The sequence below is a fragment of the Lathamus discolor genome, chromosome 6 (genome assembly GCF_037157495.1).
Source record: "Lathamus discolor isolate bLatDis1 chromosome 6, bLatDis1.hap1, whole genome shotgun sequence".
In the NCBI taxonomy this organism is placed as follows: Eukaryota; Metazoa; Chordata; class Aves; order Psittaciformes; family Psittacidae; genus Lathamus; species Lathamus discolor.
The window spans coordinates 89,936,647-89,958,300 of record NC_088889.1 but is presented as its reverse complement, the minus strand read 5'-3'; the positions used below and the strand labels follow the sequence as shown (position 1 = coordinate 89,958,300).

General features: G+C 47.4%; 1 protein-coding gene across 2 annotated transcripts in view; it reads left to right on the top strand.

The window, feature by feature from the left end:
- Positions 1–21,654, top strand: part of CACNA1H (calcium voltage-gated channel subunit alpha1 H) — a 235,124-nt gene that overhangs the window by 153,030 nt on the left and 60,440 nt on the right. For both annotated transcript variants that reach the window (XM_065684766.1, XM_065684767.1), the window contains exons 9-10: positions 1,381–2,170; positions 6,610–7,022. In XM_065684766.1, the coding sequence (XP_065540838.1) occupies positions 1,381–2,170; positions 6,610–7,022 (1,203 nt within the window). The remainder of the gene's footprint in view (positions 1–1,380; positions 2,171–6,609; positions 7,023–21,654) is intronic.

The following is a 21,654-nucleotide window of genomic DNA, read 5'->3' as shown; positions in this document are numbered from 1 at the left end:
TTAGCAAGGTTCTTTCTTTCACAATGGGCACAGCCTTCTCCAGGGGTCCACATCTGTGGAAAAGTTAAGGATTTAAGTTAAGAGGAGAGCAGAGGAAAAAGCGTCATGCGGATGTCAGGCAGGATATGGGATAGAGGCACTTCGAAGTGCTTTTGTGGCTGGATGTTCTTTATACATAACCCTATCCTCGTCAGTGCGGTTTTGAAGGCCTTGGGAAGTCAAACCACCACAGCTCCTACCACCAGTGGGAAAGGCATGGATCAGAGCAGGGTGAGTTTCCCAGTAATGAACAGCATTCTAAAGCCAGTGATTTTTGAGCCTTTAGCAATGGGCCATGCACAGTAGAGATTTATGCTCCACTCTTTTGAGCCCTTCTCTACATATGGATCCTTGCAGAAAAGCCAGAAGGTGACTAACCTCCAAGTCACTTGGAGCTGGGAATGGCACCCTTGCTGCTTCTCAAACAGTATCCAGGCTGATACTACAAACTGGAGAACAGCACTGCAAACCATCTCCCTGTGGCTTCCCGTGAGGGTTCACCAGACAATGGTCCCGATTAAATCCATGTGTTTCCTACTGAGCAGAGCAGAGAGGTTTGGCCATGTAGACAGTGGCACTTTCTTGACGTCAGACCCTTTCACGCCTAAGGACACCGATTCTCTGATGGGAATATTTGACATTTTCCTCTGGCTGATTCTTGAACCCAAGTGTGGAAGAACCAGTTTGTGGGCTCAACAGCTGAGGGAAAGATGTAGCCTTAGGCCACTTCACATTCTTGTCCTTAGGACTTCATTTTGAAAACCTGGTATCACCCGAAAACACATCCACTCAACCAGACAATAAATTAGACCTCTCAAGGAGCATCCCGGAGATGCATTTCTCTGTGTCAAAGAGATGCAAGAGTACAAAGTCGCAGATGCATGGGCCCTGCCTGTGCTCCTCAAAATGATGGCATGCTATACCAGGGTGTGAAGTGATAGAGGAAGAGAAGAGGCAGTTTCGGTACAGCACAAATTGGACTTCAGATCATCTTTCCTTGCAGGTTGGCTGGGTTTTCCCTAGAAAATCTGTTTGTGTTGTGTTTTGTACACCCTGCACTAGTAGCAAATGTCATCACTGTTGAGGGGGGAAAAGTGGTGAAGGCTATTGTTAACATCTTTCTTTGCCATTGCCAAAATAACTTAACATGGCTTAGGAGCAAATTTAGCAGCTCAGGCACATGTTGACAAAACATTTGGTGAGCAGACCCTGAGATTTGGCATGTTTGGAAATCTCAAGATTTCTAAGAACCACACTTCAAGTCCAGACAGCATACGGTGGTGAAGAACATGTCGTGCTTTGTAAATACCCTGCTAATTCGTTTCCGTGTGTTTTCTCCAGGTTGGTTCCTTCTTTATGATTAACTTGTGCCTGGTTGTGATAGCAACCCAGTTTTCTGAAACAAAGCAGCGGGAGAACCAGCTGATGCAGGAGCAGCGGGCCCGGTATCTCTCCAACGACAGCACAATTGCCAGCTTCTCAGAGCCAGGTAGCTGCTATGAGGAGCTGCTCAAGTATATCTGCCACATCTTCAGGAAGGTGAAGCGACGGACGATACGTCTCTACAATAACTGGCAGAGTAAGCGCCGGAAAAAAGTGAACCCAAACAGCACCACGAATGGGCAAAGCCACCGAGGCAAAAAGCGCATCACCTCCATCCACCACCTCATCCACCATCACCATCACCACCACCACCATCACTACCACATCAGCAATGGCAGCCCTCGGGGGCCACGCTCCAACCCTGAGATCTGCGACTTGGAGCTCAAGGTCATGAAACCTGGAGGCCAACTGATGCTTCCTCCTCCATCACCCAACTTGCAGAGCCCTGCTCCTCCTCCAGATTCAGAGTCTGTGCACAGCATTTACCATGCAGACTGTCATGTTGAAGGACCACAAGTGAACTGTAAGTCTTCCAATGTCCCTGCAAGCACTAAACTGACTGCTGGACTCTCCAACCATGGCAACATGAACTATCCTACTATCCTGCCTTCTCCAACTAGCAAAGCCAGTTCTGTTCCAGTTCCCAAGGGAAAGAAGAATGGCAATTCACCTGTGGCTGTGGTTAATAGCCCTGTAAATTTGGGCACGGATTCTTATGGGAAGCTACAGCAACTGGTAGGAGAGCATGGTAAGGGCAAACAAACTGATGTTTATTGCTTAGGAAAACTGGGGAATGGGCAAATTACTCAAGAGTTATGGTGTTAAGAGGCCTTTGCTGGAGGCCTCTTTCCTATGGTTACAAAGCATGTGTTTTTGAGCTCCTCTGGTGTGTGCTTAGTGATATTCTGGAGGTTCTCCCTGTGTTCCCACCCAAGAACTGATCTATGCAGCCCCTGGAATTACATCTGTGGTAGATGAAGGACTTGCTGGCTGCAGCCCTGCAGCAGAGCAGCCCTAGCTGCTGGGAAATGGTGCCTTGAAAGGGAAGAGCAGGTGGAAGCTAGTGGAGAAGCGTAAGGTATGGGAAATATAAGAAGTCTGAAATAGGGAGGCACTGGAAGAACTCAGACATTTCTAGAAACCCTTGTTCTGCTCTGATGGGACTCTGCGCCTCTGAGTTTCTCCTTGGCAAGGAGAAGGTTTGGAGGCAGACCCACGGTCACTGCGGGGTCTTGCTCTGTGCTAGTCCTCAGAGGATGCACGTGAGGGCAGGAGTGTAGCAGAGCTACAGGTCTCAAGCTTTCCTTCCCATCTTTCACTACAAGTAGAAGTGTAAGACTGACTGCTACTGCAGATTTGCAGCTCCGTTCCATTGGAATGAATGAGGATGATCTTGGTGATTCTTTTGTACCTCTGTCCCACCCCTGTGTGTACAGACAGCAGCACTGTTAGTGTAGTTTTCTCTCCCTTCACGTATAATTCACCTACTGCTGGACTTGTGATTGTAAGCAACGCTTAGGTTTTTGTTTTGCGAAATGTTTCCAGTTCTCCTGGCTGGAGCTGAAGGATGAAAAATAAGAGTCTGAAGCCCTCAAACAGTAAAAAGTCCAAAAAAATCTCGCTTCTATTTTTCTAATCTCTCTAAGGCAAAGCCATCATCTGTTTTTTTCAATGTTTTCCAAAACTGTTTATCTGTGTGTGCATGGACACAAATTTTTCTCCTAGTGATGTATGTGCTGAAAAAATACCAAGCCTAGCTTGGGGGGGGGTCACAGTAAAGGTTGCTTTGCCAGAGAGGTTGGTTGGCTCGTCTTTGTTCCTTTTCTTATTATGTTACTTTTTAAGTAACCAGACAAAAGGGTGAAGTGGTTTGTTTATAAAAACTGCCTTCAGCCAACATTTCTCTAGGCTTGGGAGCTTAGCAGGAGGGCAGGAGGGGGCGAGGTTAGTTTGCAGCGCTCTTCTGTTGTTAAGCAAAGGCTTTATATGAATCACCGGTTCATCTTTCACTGTGTTAATGGTGGTTGTTAGGAGGATGTGTATGTACCTTGAGCTAAAAGCCCAGGCTCTGCAGGTATCTGGGAAAGCAAGGATGAGCAAAAGAGCTGCTCAAGTTGGAGGTTTGGTTCTTCATGCTTCCAAGGGGATCTGCTGCTGAGGTCCTCTTTAGGAGAAGAAAGCCCCAGATCTCAGCCCCAACTTCAGGGCCACTTCACTAACTCAGGAGATTCTCACATAGCCCATGGTGTTTCTTTAAAAGCCGACGGTTAGATGGTGCTGCTATTAATAATGTATGGTATCCTCTTTTTACAGAGGTATTTCAGCCCAAAGGATGCCAAAATGCTTTAAACAAATCTCCTGAAATTGTTTTGTCTCTCTCAGAAGTGTGCTCAGATCTAGGGGAAAGGGTGCATGCCGCAGCTCTTGGCTGGGGAGCAGCAGCTTATCTGGCACCCTGAGGAACACAGGGGCTGAGAAGAGAAGCAGGTCAGCCGGGTCCATCTGCAGACCCTGTCACACAGTGTGTCCGTGCCCAGCTCTTCACCTTCATGGCTTTTTCCAGGCCCTTCTTCCCCCTCCGCCACACCAACAGGATTCACTTCTGCGTCACAACCACCTTTGTATTGCAGGGATGATGGATGTGTCTTCCAGGCTTCAGGAAGATCTTAAGTGCCAAATAAGCGAGCTCCTGAGCGTGTAGCTCTGCCAGGCACAGCTCCCGGTTCATGTTTCTCCATCCCAGCCTTGGAGCCATGTTAACACCCTGTCCTGTGCTCAGTGGGGAAGGTGAGGTATGCTCACAAGCTCACCCAGCCCTCCTGGACTCAGCTTCTTTGGGCAAAAAAAAAGAGCTATTTCACTTAATCCTCTCTCTATTCTTACAAATCAACAAGTAGGGTCTGTTCACTGCAAGACTTGTGCAAGGAGAGCACACAAGTGATAACTGAGAGCATTAAGGAGGCATTAGCAGCCAGGGTACTCTCAGCCCCAGCTGGAAGCAAGGTTGGTGTCCGCTGGGAAAGATGCAATTGTGGGAGAGAGTATTCTCTCCCCTTCTTTTGTTGTGGAATTGAACAGCCTAAAGTACAGCCTGTTCCTCCCTGTTCTCGTGCCCTGCAATGCTGCGAGGTTATTTTAGCAGGCAGCCAAGGAGACTCTGGTATTTTGAAGACATCTGCGGCGCCAGTGTTTTTCAGATGATTTTTAACACTTTGATAGCATTAAAAGGCGTCTGGCAAAGCCCACTACCTCTGCTGTCTACACTGCAATGGCTGGGCTGCGGCATTCCCTTGTCAGACAAGTCCTCATTAGAAATGCCGTGTTAATGTGTGGTGCTGCTTGAAGCTCGGGTAAGGGGGCAACTGCTTCTGATCCTCCTGGTGCCCTGGGTGTAATGACCAGGAGGAGGATGGTCCTCTCCTGTAAGGCTGCTTTGAAGGCCAGTGATAACCCGAGTGCCATTCAGGCAAGGAAAAGGCATTTTGCCTCTTGTCACAACCCCGTTTTCAAGCTAACGGGGTGCTTTTGTTTGCTGCTTTCTCTCGAAGGATGTACTCAGGCAGGAGTGGCTGAAATCAGCAGCGTTACTGCTGGGATTGCTCCAAGCTCCTGGGCCCAGAGCCAGGAGCATCCATTGCCTTTTGCTTGGTCTCCCCAAAACTGATCCAAGTGTCCCCATCCAACCTTCAGACAGGGGCATGTTAGAGAGGAAAACTGTCTCCTTACCCTATTTCCTTGCATCTCAAGGAAAGCTTTCACTGATGCCTGAATGGCATTTTATAGGAAGGATCCCATTCTCACAGTATTGCATTCCTGTTGTGGTTTTTCTGTCATTAATATCTGCTTCCTAAATAGGAGGAAACTAAGAATTTAGGTCCTAACTACGAAGAAATCAAACCCAGCTCCCGTTCCACCCAAACCATCCTCAGCACACTTGTCCTCACCATCCCCGTACCATGTTCCAGGAGGGCAGTCCGCCTTTCTCCTCACACCGCAGAACATGTGGCAACGCGTTTGCTTTTAAAACACCCTGAACGCTCACTTTGCCTCCAGCAAAGAATCCACCTGAGCTTTATTAAAGGCTGAAGGAGGGACGAAGGAGACTGAAGGGACTACGTGACTCTCCCAAGCTGTGACCCGCGGTCTGTAGCCACTTTTGGTCCATTTCTCCCTCCTCATTATTAGCTAAATGGAAGTGCTAGCTAAATTGGGTGTAAGAGCTTGATAGCGCTCAGATCACCACTAACGATGTTAGCCTGGTCACAGATAATCAGAGCTAATTGGAAGCGAGAGGTGTGCCGCTCTGTCCTCCCTCAGCAGCAGAGCACAAAATGGCTGCTGAGCGCTGTGGAGAGCAGCCCCTCAGCGCCATGTCATAGAATCGTAGAATGGTTTGGGTTGGAAAGGACCTCAAGATCACCTTGTTCCAACCCCCTGCCATGGGCAGGGACACCTCACACTAAACCATGGCACCCAAGGCTCTGTCCAGCCTGGCCTTGAACACTGCCAGGGATGGAGCACTCACAACCTCCCTGGGCAACCCATTCCAGTGCCTCACCACCCTAACAGGAAAGAATTTCCTCCTTAGATCCAATCTAAACTTCCCCTGTTTCAGTTTGAACCCGTTACCCCTTGTCCTGTCACTACAGTCCCTGACGAAGAGTCCCTCCCCAGCATCCCTATAGGCCCCCTTCAGGTACTGGAAGGCTGCTATGAGGTCCCCACGCAGCCTTCTCTTCTCCAGGCTGAACAGCCCCAACTTCCTCAGCCTGTCTTCATACGGGAGGTGCTCCAGCCCCTGATCATCCTCGTGGCCTCCTCTGGACTTGTTCCAACAGTTCCATGTCCTTTTTATGTTGAGGACACCAGAACTGCACACAATGCTCCAGGTGAGGTCTCACAGGAGCAGAGCAGAGGGGTAGGAGCACCACGTCCACGGATGGGGCGAATGTTAAGGCTTGGCGAGAGGGAAAAATGCTGTAAAGCAAGAACTTCTTGGTAAGGTGGATGGTTAAAGGGTGTACCAAAGGCTTATTTGAGGACGCGGCAGAAGCTGCTCTGGACAAGCCATGGCTGTCCGCCATGTTGAGGCGGGAAACGGGGCTGTCCGCCATGTTGAGGTGGGAAACGGGGCTGTCCGCCATGTTGAGGCGTGAGGTGGCTCACGGTGCCCGTCTCCCCTTGCAGGCCTGCGGCGGACGCCCAGCCGGCTGTCGGGGCTGAGCGCAGCCTGCCCGCTGCCCAGCCCGCCGGGCGGCAGCCTGACGTGCGAGCTGCAGGACTGCCCCTTCTGCGCCAGCCTCCTGGAGGACCCCGAGTTTGCCTTCAGTGAGTCCGACTCCTGCGACTCCGACAGCAATGGCGTCTACGAGTTCACGCAGGACCTGCGGCACGGCGACCACAGGGACCAGCTCCAGCAGCAGCGGGGCAGGAGGAGGAGGAAGAAGAAGAAGCCCAAGGAGAGGAACAAGGTCACGCGCCTGTGGAAGGCTTTCGGCAGCAAGCTGAAGAGGATCGTGGAGAGCAAGTACTTCAACCGGGGGATAATGATCGCCATTCTCATCAACACGCTGAGCATGGGCATTGAGTACCACGAGCAGGTGAGTGACTGGCCTGAAGAGCCTTAAGGGTTCAGTGATGGTGCGATGTTTTGGGGTGACTCTGTCAAAGCCATGCCAGAGGAGCAGCAAGCGCTTCGCATGCAATATGGGAACGCTAAATGGGGCTGAGGGCTTGATGTTGTAGGGCTGTGATGAGCAGGAGCATCCTTCTGTGTGCGGAAAGGTGGCTGGCAGCGCTGCTGAGGTGTGGAAGGTTTCCATGTGTGTGTTAGGACACGGCTCAAAGCCTGATTGATTAAGCTGTCTGCTGTGTATTACTCATATAAGTGTGAGTTGTTCTGGTGGAAATACCCCTTCGGACTGGTAGTGGTGCACAGTGGACCTCGTAGTGCTCATAACCCATGCAGAAGTTCCTTCTTTGATCCTGGACCTTTAGATAAAGACTTAAACTGTCAGGCAATGCTGGAAGCAACAAAGGAGAAAGGAAGTTTCTCCCTGAAGGCTTCAAAACTTGTGATTTGATCATGTAGTGTGCAGGTAGGTCTCTTTTTTAAGCGTTTAGAGGGAGGAAAGAGAAAGCATGCTATTCCCAGTATTAGTCTGAACATCATGATGGCAGAAAGCAGTGCTGATAGCTGAAGACAGGTTATCCTTGCTGCCAGCTGATGAGAGCTTGACGGGCTGTGCAATGGGAGAGGGATGTGAGTCATCTGAGTATCTCCAGTTGGTCACTCTGGGGTAAGAGATGCTTTCCTGGGCTTTTCTTTCTTGGCCAAACTGGTTATTTTCAACTGTTTTCTCAGGATATGCTCTGGGATTTCTCATGCCACCTCTGGTGCAGGAAATGCATCCCAGTGAGGCGAGGAGGTCCTCATCCTGCTCTTCTGTGAGAAGGGTAGTCAAAGGTTCATCCACTGCTCCCCCAAAATCTCCATTGCAGGATCAGGACCAGGTCAAGGTTATTTATAAAGCTATTCCTCCTCTTTGCCTTGCTCTGTCTGCTCAGGAGTGAGGAGGAATGGCAGAGAGAGTACCAAAGTGCTCTGTACCACAGTACCAAAGGTGAAGGACAAAGAGGCTCTCATTGTCTTCCTCATTTGCCAGCTTTAAGTCCTGCTTGGAACCATGGCAAACAATCCTCCATCCAGAGTGCTGCTACTATATTTTCTCTCCACTTGTGTACTTTAAACCCCCATATTCTGTGCTATCTGAGATGGTTTCTTTCAGAAAAGCAAGTACTCCGTTAAAACACATGAACCTTAGCTGGGCAACAATAAATCAGTTCACGCTTACAGCAGAGAGAGTCCAAACCCAACAAAGAAATAGCTGTCACCGTCACCTTTCTGCCTGGTTAGTTACTCCACAAGTTTTAAAACTAGGGAATATACCTTGTCAGTAGCCTTTGAATAGACCATTCATATCTCGAGGCAGCTCCATTTCTGCATGGATGCCCTTTTGTCAGGCGGATACAGCTTTGTCAGTCCTTGGATATTGCCATGACGGGTGCTAGGGGAAGACCTTAGGCAGGCTGCAGTAAGAAAGCCCGGGGATCACATGGAGTCTGTCCACAATCATTCATATAAAGGTAAATTGTGGCAATTACATCCTTGCTGCTAACAAAGGAAAACTGTAGCCAGCAGGTTTATGTTGGATTTTACCTTGTAAAAGATTGCTTTAAACCATCTCAAAGCCAATGGCAATAAAGATTCTAAAGCTTTTGGCTACGGCGCATCAGCCTCCCGCCAGGTTTGTTCACAGGCACTGCCCAGCGTGGGCCCAATAAAAAGGGAGGAATTTTGAAGTGAAACCTGTTAAAGTTCCTCCACGTGCCTGGCTCCAAAGTGCCTCTGGTCGCAGTGGGGTAACAAGCATGGAGCTGTCAAAGCCCAGCTTTGAAACACCTCCCCCAAGCCCAGTCTTGTCAGCAGAGTGAGCTCTGGCATTGCCAGAGGCTGGGGCACTATCTGAATGCGATAGAAAATGGCTCTGGGGTCCCAGACTGTGTGGCATGAAAGTCTGGGCCTTCTGTGAGCAAACCCGGCTGATTTCAGACCCTGCAGCCTTCCTCATGTGAGAACTGACTGCAAGACTTAGAGCAAGGGGCTGGCTTTGTGTGGAGATGAGTAAGAGACAGCGGAGTGAAGCTGTCACAAACCCACAGTGGGGTCAGAGGGGAGGTGAGAATGGCTGGTTTTGGGTATGTCATGATCCTTGCCAGGAAAAAACAGTTTAATCACAGCTTTCAGGTTACTGCATGATGGATGCTGCCCAGTCACTCCGTATCTCTGCTCAGAGATACAAAGTGTGAGCCTTTCCACCAGACGTGGATGTTATCATAGTCTCGTCCACCTCCTAAGGGCAAACCTGAAGGCTATTCCCCAAGTGCTATTCAAAGCCAAGGCATCAGTCCTCTGCGTGTGTGGGAGGGGTTGGAGGGTGCTGAGCAACATACGGTGTGGAAGATAGAGCAGTGCTAGTCCTTGCTGTGTTATCTTGCCTTTCATCCCGGGGCATAGCATCGCTCTGCAGAGAAGTCTCACAGAGCCCTCTTGAGGCAATCAAGCATTATTGTCTGTATCTTCCGCATGAGGAAATCGAGGTTGCCAAGTGCCAGGCTGGAGGCAAAACTCAGTGGGCTTTACTGCTTGTAGCCACAGGGCAAGGGGGTATGTTGTGTAGTAGCAGAACTTGGCTGACAAGACAGGAAGGTGATCTGTGTCTGCACTGCTGCAGTCCTGGATGTTACGTTGATGAATGAGAGAGATCTGCCTATGTCCAAATCCCCTCAAGGCTTCAATATGTGTTTTTATGGGAATTTGAAGCTTGCAGCAGTCTGCTCACATGGTTACTCTGCGTGCTCTTGGCTAACATTGCTGGCACCACCCCATTTAATGTACTTTATTTAATTTGATAATAATAATTTATTAAATTAATGATTTCTGAATTTATTATTAAGAATAATTGAATGCACTTAATTTAATCTGTGCCCATTTAGGCTGGGTCCTGTCCTATGGCTAAGGTTATGACCGCTGTAGCAGCTCGTAGACTCCTTGGAAAGATGAGTTGATGCTAGAACTGCTTTGTACAGGGCTGTCCTTTAGCAGTCCTGCTCTCAAAGGCAGATTGAGGATTTCATGGCAGCACAGCTGAGTTGTGGCAGGAGATCCAGGTAGCAGGAGGCAGCTGATGATGGGAAGCAAGTTTCTTTGGGACTTTAGTCACTAGCAGCAATCCCGCAGAGCACATCCATGGGGTTAACACCAGCTCTGGCTCCAACTGCCAAGCTGGACATGGCTGGTGATTAGGAGTTTACATGATGCTTTTAGTTAGCAGCAGCAAAACTGGTATTTCAGAGGTTAATTGCCTGGTTTGGACTTCCCTATTTATTTTTCCCCTCCTCCTGTGCTTATTTATTTGTTTCTCTCTGGCACAAATAAGCACTCCCATGGATAAGGAAAGCCAAGTACAAAGAAGAAGGCAATCTTTGCCTTAATTTTCCAGACCATGTCAGTACATCAGATGATTTGGTACACATTCACTGCAGCTGACAACTCTGCAGAGTATCTGAGAATGTGCCATGGCACTGCAGCAACCAAGCAGGAACAGTGCACTCCAAAAGCATGACCTCTGCCATGTCTTTGGGATAGTGGGGAGAAGTGCCTGGTGCAGGCAGGTCCTGTTTCAGGAGCTGTTGTTTCCAAGTGCCTCTCTGCCACTGAAAGCTAATGCCTTTTTGTCTCAGAGTCAGCTCCTGTGTGTGCTTCACTGACTGGTCTGAAGAAATAATTGCTGTTTCTTTGTTCTGCCTTGATTCCCAGCTCCCTTATTGTCCAGTACAAGGGCAGATTCCTGTTCATTTATCCAAGAGAGATGCTAATGTTATGTCTGCAGAAGGATGAGCTCTGAATTCATCCATGAGGACCTCTGGTTTAAGTCGTGAAGAGAGACCCCCAGTTGGCTTCCCAGAGGAATTGGCAGAAGTAGCTGTTGATGCTTGTAATGATTCCACATAAAAAGCTCAATTTACATCAAATGGCACTAGAAATGCTATTTTATATTCACTTCTCAGAAGAAAAGTACAAATTAGTATTTGTTCTAAGCTATTGCTGTTTAAAGAGCTTTTAATTGCTTTTCTGATCCCTCAGCCATGGCAAGTTTCGTTCAGAGTAGCTGTCTTTGGAGTAGTTGGAGCTGACCTTGGTGAGCACCCAGCAGCCTATTGCTTATCAGCGTAAGAGAATATTGGTTCTGAGTAGCACATTTTATTCTTATGGAGTAAAAGTAATTCTGTGTGATTTAAGGTAGCAACCAGCTTCTCCAGTGACGTTCTCCTTTAGCATTTGTCAATTTGGGCTTGAAAAATTGCTTTGGCGTGGAAAGCTCAGCACTTAGTCAGAAAGCAGAGGAGAATCTTTCAGCAGTGGTTGAAGCAAATTTGTTAAATTCCTTTTGAGTTGTGAGTCAATAAAATATGATCCTGATCTGAAATTCTCACTTTCAGCTAGCAAAACTTATTTGCTCTTCCAACTTGCATGATCCAATTTTAAGAACTGACACATTGGCTGGACTTGAAGCAAACAGATTTCCCCAGCCCAGCCTGGGGTGTGAAAATTCAGCCCCATGTGTTTGTGTTGATTGCATAAATGATGTGAGACTCCTTCTGCTCCTAGTAGTCCTTTGGTTTATGTGTTTGGGCTTTGTCAGCTGGATACCTGTTCCCCTCTGATGACCCAGCAGTAAGTAGATGGTCTTCATCAAGTGTTGGTTTGGTAGGACCATGCACACTGGGTCTCCTGACCAGAGCAACAGAAATTTGCCTCATTCAACAAACAACTTATGGTAACCTGAATTCTGTCTCTCCCTCTTGGAAGGGAAGGACTTTATCTGGTGACCTTGGGGAAAAGAGGAGTGTTTCCCATCCTCTTCTGTGCCCCAAGATCACATCACCTTTATATAGGCCCCCTTTTCTGCATATAGCCACTGTGTCAAGACATTAAGAAACCTGGTAGCAGTTCTGGCATCCCCTCTGGACAGTTCAGGCTGCAAGGCTTTTGCTCAGAGCCAGCAGCAGCTCAGATGTGGAGCATTTATACCTGGCAAGGTGTCATTCCTGTGTTAGAAGGATTCAAGGATGAGAGGAAAGATAGTATGAAGTGATGGCAAATGTTTGCAGTTAAAAGCCAGGTGTCCTGGCTCAGGGCTAGATCACTGTCTGCTGTCATGGCAAAGGGTATAAATCACATCCTATGGGGAGCCTACCATGAGTTGTGTTCATGGAGCCTTCTCTCTTGCTCTCTTCTGTAATTTCACTGGCTCCTCCACTGCTCTGTTTTCTTTCTGTTGGATTGTATGTTCTTGGTATATTTTTTTTTACTATATAAGGGAAAGCCTACTAGAGATCCTTCTATTCCTCTGCCTCCTACCAGGCAGGAACAGCACCTCTCCAGAGTACAGAAACTGAGTGTAATAACTCATTTGAGTGCTGACATACTGAGCAGTCAGGGGAGATCAGGAGAACAGCAGAGCTAGGCGTTGCAAAGGGAGTTTGCAGTCTGAGCTGGTTCCTATAGATGTGTTCATAAGCCTAGGGAAGAATATTAGAAATTCCCAGGGGAACTATAGGCACGTTTTACTACCACCAATGATTCAGTTCCTTCCCCTCACTTACGCCATTAGTTGTTCTCTGTGTTGAGGGATTGGCCATATAAATCACATCTGCTCTCTGCCGAGATGAGACTTCTTAAGCAAGTGATAGTAATGTGCTTCCCAGCAATAAGTTTTTTGCATGGAGGCTGGAGATCTGCACAGCACCAGTAACAGACCCACACCATGCAGGACTCACTAGATGTGTTTCTTCCATCTGGGTCATGCAGTGAGTCAGCTGAGAGTCACGGTGCCCTGCAAGGCTTCCACAACTGAATCCATGAAAGCCCCATGCTTCATAAACATACATGATGGCAACGGGTGACTATATATAGAATGTAGACAGATTGTTTGCATTTCAACTGGCAGGTAAAATAAACCAAGTGTAATATAGCCCTGAGAATGAAAGCAGAGTGCACTTGCCAGCTGCATTTCATCACAGAAATGTGCGTAAATCACAGCCCCACGGGCAGCCAGCTTCAAATGTTGTGCTGACAATGGCTCTAATGTGCTCCAAGGCAGGGAGGCTTGACACAGCTGGACAGCAGGGTGTTCACTTTCTGCAAAGGGAAACTGCAGTGAGAGGGGGGCCTGTAATGAAGTAGGTGGCTTTTACAAACAGAGAGTGTGATGTTGCATTGAGCCCATGCCTTCCTGCTGGCCGACAGCTGAATGCTTTACATCTGGGAATGGGTTTGGTGAGGGGAGGTTGGCTTTGAACAGGTAAGCAGGCCTTGGGGTGAGCATGCTCCCTGCTCTAATGCCTTTCTACCTAGCAGTACCTTGCCTGAGTAATGACAAGATACAAGCTGGAGAAAGAGCTCGAGCATTTGGTTCATGGCAGCTGTGCTCAGTGGCTCCAGAGACATCGTGGTGCCTGCAGGCAACATGCAGAGCCCCAGCATGGCCCCTCAAGCAGCCTGTGTGGCTTTGGTACTGCACATGGCAGCAGCTTGCCAGCCTTCTGGCTGCCTCCATGAAAGGCAGCTGGGCTGCGGGGGCAAGAGAGAGTTAGGAAAGAACAGCACAGGAGGAAATGCAAAAGATTGAGACAGCCGAACCAAGTGATGGGGGCAGGAAAATGTGCTTAGGCAAGGCTTGGAGAGGATCATGCCCTGGAGTGGCAGGAAGCAAGGAGCAGCTTGGTTTGCCTCAGGAGCTTCAGGGAGGATGCAACTGGTCATCTACCAGGAATGCCACCTCCCATGTTAGCTGAGGCTGTCTCTTTGTTTCCTTACACTTTCCCAGTCTGTTTGCGCCCATCTTTTGTCTTCTTGGCTTTTCTGTTCCACAAGACAAGGATTGCATTATGTACATCGAGGGAGCCCCCTCTATGTGGGGCTCCTAGGCAGGGCCTGATAGATGTTATTACAAGTAATAATAACAGTGGAAACAGAACATTGCACTTCTGGCACTGGTTTTTATGCCTGGAGGTTGCAGATAGACTCTGAAATTGAGTTTACAGCCCAAATTCAAACCAAATGCAACAGGAAAGTAACACAAGGGGATATGCAGATAGGAGGATGAGGAGGGTGTTACATGATGGTGATGTGCCAAGGACTAACGGTGTCTATAGATTGGTGGTTCAGGAGGCAAAGGAAATAGTCACATTTAATTTAATACTTTCGTGCATTTCCAGTCACTCCCTGTGGATGCTTTCTCTGTCAACCTGAAAGGTACAGAAAGACTTAAAGATAGATTTAATGGAGAAAATATCAGGAAGGTGCAGAAAAGATACATGCCATACCTGAGAGCAAAGGGGGTTAGTATTTGGCAGTACATATGAAATGATGGCAACTTAGAAAGCTCTGTGTGGAGATTCGGTGGTATTCCTGAGGTGTCCTGTACACCAGCCTTCTCTGGGTACCTCAGAGCCGAGAGACTGTTCTCATCAGCAGGCAGAGGATTAAAGATGCTCGGGGTAGTAGTCTGCCTCCTTCCACCAGAGGAGAACCACCACTGCAAGGAAATGAACAGGTATGTTTACTGCTGCTGTCAACCTGAGCTGTGAATTTTCCTCAGGGTTGAACCAGGGCTCTCCAGCTGGGACAATGAGATTTTCCAGAATTATGAATGAAGCTTTAAATGTCTCCTTGAAATCTCCTCCTGGATCTTTTGTTACAAGATCAGGATGCCTTTATAAAAATGCTTTTGAGAGGTGGGCAAGAGAGCTGCGTCTGAAAGGAGTGAGGCTCTTACTCCAAACTGAAGGAGCTTTGGCATGCCTGCATGCATTCTTTTCAAGCTCTATTTTTGTTTGCTCTGTCTGGTTTACAGCCTTAAAGACAGCCTGACTCCCAATTTGGGAAAAACAGTCTGTGCACAGGCCTTGTAGCATCAGTGGTAAAGCTGCTAGATCAGAGAGTCTGCCACTGAGGAGTATGGGGAATGAAGACCACTTGGCTTCTTTCCCCCAATGAAGGCATCTCTCAGTTTTCCCTCCTGCCTGATGCCTGTACAAATCCAAACCTGGATTTGTCCCATAGCACAGACAAATCCAGAGCTTTGCTATAGTGCCCCTGGAGAAAACAGCAGAAAGAGAAGTGTTTTATTTATTTTACATACTCCAAAGGGAATTGACTTTGCTGCAGAGAGACGGATCCTGTAGTTCTCTGACTCTCAGCATGACTATACATGGACTTGTCTATGCTTTAATGTTAATTTGGATTGAGGTAGTTTATGAAACCAGAGTGTGCTGGCTGCTCCTACAAGCTCTACCTAGAGCTTGGTGATGGGACCAGGGGAGCAAAGCCCTGGCTCTGTTGTTCCCCAGCTGCTCCTTGCTTTCAGACTTATCCAGAGTCAAGGCAGAGCTTTACAGCTCCAAATCCAATCTGTAAGAGGAAATAAACCACAGGGAGCTTCTGGATAAGGGAGAGAATCAGTTTTCTTTTTGTTTGTGAAGGGTTCAGAGGCAAAACTTAACCCTATCAGCATTGTTCATCACTGGTCACTGCCGCCTGGGAGCACAAACAGTTTAAAGTCCTTCGTGTAAGTCAGTTTCAGGCAGAGCATCTGAAGGCAGTGTGGGTTGCTGGGCAATTATCTTGTTGCAAATGGCCTGTGTTATGGGGGCTGTATTGCAGAAGATCTCTCACTTGTGCTAAGGACTCTCAAAGCTGCCAGAATAGGTCAGCATCTTGAATGTCTTTAAAACAGAACTGCTAATAATGGAGGTCTGGCAGGTAGGAGCTGATACATGTGCCAGAGTACAAGGGACTGAACTGCAGAGTGTGGAAGTGCAGGGGAATTCAATGCCAGAAATCCCAGTTTATGCTGAGGAGCTGTGAATGCCTCTGAAAGCCCCCAGAGCCAGAGGTGAGGGGGGGAACTGGCTTCTCACTTCCTCTGAGGACAACACAGAATCAAAGAATATGTCTTTGAACAAATCCAAAACAGCATTCCTGTTCCTCTTCATGTTTCCTGCCCTTCTTTCCCTGTTTTGTCCCCTCTTTAGGATACCACTGGGATCTCCTAAGGTTCAGGCTGGAATTATGTTATTTACGTCCCTCCCTTCCCACTGCCACAGTAGCAGCATATACAGATACCCCCCACCCCCCCACAAAGTAGCGGAAATCACTCCCTTGCTGTAGTGTGGGGGGTTTGATGGCTGAGGGCATGCCTCTGCTCCTTCCTTTCTCATGCACAGTTCTCCCTGTTCCTGGAACAGAGATTAATCTGCAAGTGAGTGATGAACAGGCAGGCTGAGCCCAACAGACAGATACTGACCCTGCAGCTAACAGAGGAGCGGATGTTTCCCACCTGAGATTGCAGAAGTCCTTTTGTGTTTCAGAAATGATTTAATGCTATGGGTTTCCTCCCACTCCTTCTCCCCCCACCTCCCGCTAGTCCATGTGTAATAGCAGAGGGTTTCATACATATTTGATTTTTTAACTATAGCATGAAATCTAAATGCTGTATTTATGGCTGCGACTGTCACTCCTCTGCAAACATGCAGTGAAATAAAGGTTAACAAGTTTGGGCTCTGGGGAAAGCATGTAAAACAGCCCTGCAGAAGACACTGTGTCATCACAGCCAAGTGAAGAGCAGAGATTTTCTGAGATTCTCCAGTCCAGGGTTATTTATCATCATCTGAAGCAAATACCTCTCTAATTGTATATCCTTGTTTGAAATTCTTGAAACCCCAAATCAAATTCTTTTCCCTTGTACAATATACACAGCAAATGCAGGATACAGAGCCTGAGGGGACAGTTTAATAGTTTAAGAATCAGGTTGGCACTAGCCAGACTTGACACAGCCATATGTTCAAATCCCAGGGGTGAGCACTCACCAGGAGGTAGACAGTGCTCCATACCATTTATTGTGTGTTCACTTAAAACCAGATGTCCCATTACTGGGACTGAATGAATAGATACTCTGCCTTTCCTCCAAAGAGCAAAGGTGCACCGTGCTGTTCACTCCCCACCACCACATTTGCACTGCTTCTGTGAGCTTCCTTACTCCTGCATGTGTATTGTCTGAAGTTTGAAGACCAGGCTGGTTGATTTTAATGGAGACTTGCTTAAATAAGACAAAATAGCTTTTGACCTTTGTTTAAATAGGACTTTGGTCTGAAATGTATCAAATAGACTTGGGAATAGTGTATTTGGTATAGGTGGTCTTGTTACAGCCTTAAGGCTTGTAGCTGTGTCTCCCTAGGGTCACTGAACTTAGGTTTGGGCTTTATGTGGCTCAAGGTAGCTGTGAAAGACCTATAGGTCTTTGTGTCCAACATAGTACCTGGGGAAAGCAGAGCAGAGCCAAACAGGGACCTAGCATGGGTTTTGAGGGAGTTGGGCACTGGTGCAGCACAGAGCTCTGATCCGGCAGGACCATATGGATGGGATGCCATGTGAAAGCTCTGTCTTAACAATGCAAATGGTGAAGCCCTCCAGATTGGTGGGGCTGTGGTATGGGAGAGTTCAGACGTATTTCTAGTAATCACATCCTTCCTGTTGTGTGTTGTTTTTGTTTCTGAGGCTCTAAAATAGACTGTGTAGGAAGTTGCAAGATTTGGACTCCTCTGCCCAGCTTTGTAGATGAAGGAGATAGAGCCGCTCTGAGAAGCAGCCAAACACAGCTCCAGTGCTCTCTGAGAAACCTCTTGATGTGTGAGGATTGCTGCTCCCTTGCAAATGCTCACATCCCTCCTTGTCCCCATCACGTTGTCACCATAAGGAAATCAGCCAGGCTATCCCCACCCATATTACTGCCCCATTGCCTGTAGTTAAACGCATCATGATATTCATTGCAGTGTGTTAGTCTGGTGAATGCCTGTCAGCCAGAGCTGTAACTTACCTCCATTATCTGCAGCTCTGAGTAAGCAGTAGCGTTCTGGGTCTCTAATTCACTCCTCACCCTCCTCTTGCCCAGCGTTTGCTGCTCACACAAGTTTTTCCATACCAAATTCAGCACCCATAAGGTGTTGTTCCCATTTTTTTAGCATCTCCATAGAAACCACTTTGGAATTGCAGTGCTTTGTGCAAATTTAAAAGGAAACTAGTGTAACGGTTTAGTTGGAACCGGTTTGGGGCTGCCAGTTGCTTAGAAGGAGTGTGTGTTTCAATGATAAAGTTGGGAAGAAAAGCAGCAGAAGTTCTCAAAGACAGAGATGCAACAATCTTCTGCTCTATGAGCTTAGGGTAAAGCTTCTATGATAGCACAAAGTATATCTGGACATTGTTTGGAAGGAGACAGACATGTTTTTTTACTCTTCCATAGAAATCTCTTACTAGGAGGAGCTCTGTTTATGTGCAAAGCTGCTTTTTTATGTGCAGGCTCACTTCTTCACCTTGTTAACACAACTGACTCTCAGTTTGACCTCTCTTAAAAGGTTTAAATGCATATAGATTAATGTACTTTTGATGTCTGGGCTGATGAAGTGCTGTGCCATCTCTGCTTAATTTTCTAGTTCAGAGATTGAGGCTCAGCACTGCTCGGGAGTAGCCAGGATTGGACCTAAGTTTGTTTTGCACCTGACTGATAGAAAAGTTAATTCTGGGCAGAGAGGCAGATGTGAGCAGAGAATGCTTCTCTGTAGTAATTTGTGCTTCTCTGGCTCTAGTACAACCACCTAAGGTGACTTTTCCACAGGGATGGACTCCGAAATAACAAAACTATCATTGACAGCAAAGAAGGAAACTCCTGGCTGTGCTCAGATGTCCAAAGGTTGCAGTGGTTTAGCAGCACCAGTGTTAGGTCCCTGGTCACCAAGGCAATGGCTCATTGCTATGGAAACACTTGCCACCTTCTCGAGCAAGAGCATTTGAGCAAGTCTGGATGTTTAGTGAGTAATTGCTTGAGATCCACTGTGTATCCCACCCCTTAACACATCTGGGGACTAAGAAATAAAGTAATTTGACAGTTTTTCACCGTGATCTCTCCATTCTGGAAACCCACAAAGAGGATTTCCATTAGGGTAGAAACATCTGAGCTCAGTCGCTTTCTCAAGGGCTCACTGATTGCAAAGGGTTGTTTTAGCTTTACTAGTTTATTAAAGGCACTACACTGGAGATTGCAACCAAGTTCTCTTTCACTCCTACTCCCTACAAATAAAACCTTGTGTTGCCTGTCTCATGTGAGAACTGACAGAGCTGTTTGGAGGCTATGGATCAGTTTAGCTTACTCTTAGGGGTACTTTTCCCACAGGGTTTGTCTGGCCCTGCTCCCAGGGCAGGGAGTCGGATTAAAGCCCTGGTGTGGATGCTGCAGTCATGAGGGCTGGTTGGAGTAGCCCTTCCTCTGTGCCTGGTCCTCATGGCTCTTGCTGTGGGAGAAGTATCAGTTCTAGTCAGAGCAACACAGGGATGTGAAAAGCTGCCAGGAGGAGAACTTGCATTTGGCGTGGAGGAAGGCTGCAAAAGAAATCCATTTCTTCTTTGATTTGAGCCATCACTGACAGATTTACCCCAGGTGAAAGCAGGATGTGGGCAGTGGGTTGGCAGAGCCATGCATTTCAGTAGAGCTGCTGCATGGTCGAGCTGTCATGGAGGAGCAGGAGTGCAGTGAGCCAGAGCTCATCTCCTCTGCTTGGAGGGTTTCTCCTGACATTCTTGCACACAGCGTGGGATCAGGATGGAGGATGTTATGGCAAGACAGCACTAGGTATAGCATGAGGGCCAGGCGCAGCCTGGTGACATGTGGAGAAGGAAAGGAAAGGGCTACCTGGCCCTTCACCTGAACCAGACATCTGCTGGAGAGCAATTACAGCCAGATGATAAATCAGGAGTGTGCTGCCTCCTTTACCTTTGCTTTTCTCTGCCTCACGGCTCCCCTTGAAATGACAGCAGCGCATAATTGCAGCGCTTTGGTGTTCACGCCATCACTGCTGCTGATTTGAGAGGTGTTATTAGTGTTGCCATTAGCAGTTTGCCCAGTACACCAAGGCTGAACTGACAACCTCCAAACCCAAATACAATACTTTCTGTCTCCCAGCTGAAGGAGAGAGTATCTCTACTCTCAGGTGTTCAACAGTCCTACATCTTCTGCAGCTTGGCACTGTAGCCTCGTAGTAGTAGTGAATTACAGTAATTTGAATTAGTATTGCTATTATTAGAGCTAATATAATTGAATTTAGTTATTTTTAGCAGTGATTTGATTTCATTATATAAAATCAGAGTGACTAAACTTCTTTTTTACTGAATCATTTTGTTCCCATAACAATAGCAACAGACTGCAATCCAGGGCATGCTTGGGGGTGAGGCATATTTCGTGCCAAAGGAATGAGAAAAATGCAATGGAAAGTCATGTCCTTATTTTTAAGTCCTGTTTTCCAGACTTCTGCGCTCTTCCCCCAACATTAGAAATAAATAAATATTACAAGAGGAACACATTGCAAAAGCACAGTTATTTACTGTAAATTTTCTTACTTGGTCCTCTGTGAATACTGGTGGTGGTTTAATATCACTTAATTGCATTGGGGTTTCCTGGCAAGAAGGTGAAAATGTGGAAGCACTGGGACATCTCCAGACTCAGTGGTGGTTCCACTGAAATCGAGGAGTTCTGCCAGGTGAAAATCCGGTCACTGTCTGTAAGATACAAAGAGCTGATGTGAGGAGGAACAAGAGTCGCTGAGCATTCCTGCTGGGTTGTGTTCACATTCCGTAATTCCAGGCTTTTGCTTTGTTCAATGTCCAAGTGGTGTGATTATGCTGAAGGGCAGCTCTGAGCTGTAGTTCCTTTTTGACCTCTCCTGTCCTTTCTTGCCTTAGCCAAACAAATTGCTTGTTGTCTCATGGAGGAGAAGGGATGATGGTGATCATAGCCGTTATTTTTAAGTTTCTGAGTTTAAATGCCTGTATTACACACACTCCAAAGCTAAAACAGGGCAATGAGCTCCAAGGAGCAACTCATTCCCTTGTCTCCAGCAGAAGGGTGCTGCTCACCACTCTATACCTGCTCTGATGCAGGCTGTTAGTGAAGACACACCTGAAGGATCAGGATGCAGAAGCCTTCCTTGCCAGTCATAAGAGCACAGGCTCTGGGTTTGTACTTTTCCATCTTTGCTGTTCCTTTGTGATCGTTGTGGATGGGTTTAATTGCCACTTTAATCTGATGCTCATTGCTAAGAAGAATGTATCAATAATTCACTTGCAAGAACAGCGTGGCAGCTCTGAAGTTCCCATCTGTCTGCTTTGGCTGCAGGCTAAAGTACCATGGGCTGTTCGCAGCATTGTGTTCTCAGGGACAAAAATGAGCTTATAACAATTGCTTGGCTTGCTTTTAGTTATACTAGAGGTGGAGAGAAGGTGGATTTGCCTGAATTTGTTCTCCTGGCTCCTAGCCTATCTTTGTTGCAGAGCAGAGAGGAGCTGCTGCCTATATTACTGATGTGGATTTGCAGATAATCATTTCCATGCTTATGAAGCTTTTGAATCTTAAGCTCTTCAGGAGTGTTTCGGGAAGCTGCAGAGAAACTGCATCAAAGCTGAGTCTGTACCAAGTGCAGTCCTTTCTTGGAGGACAAAAGGGCCGGAAGTTCCCACACACAATGTTCCTAGCTACCCAGCCTGCAGCAGCTTGGGTCCTA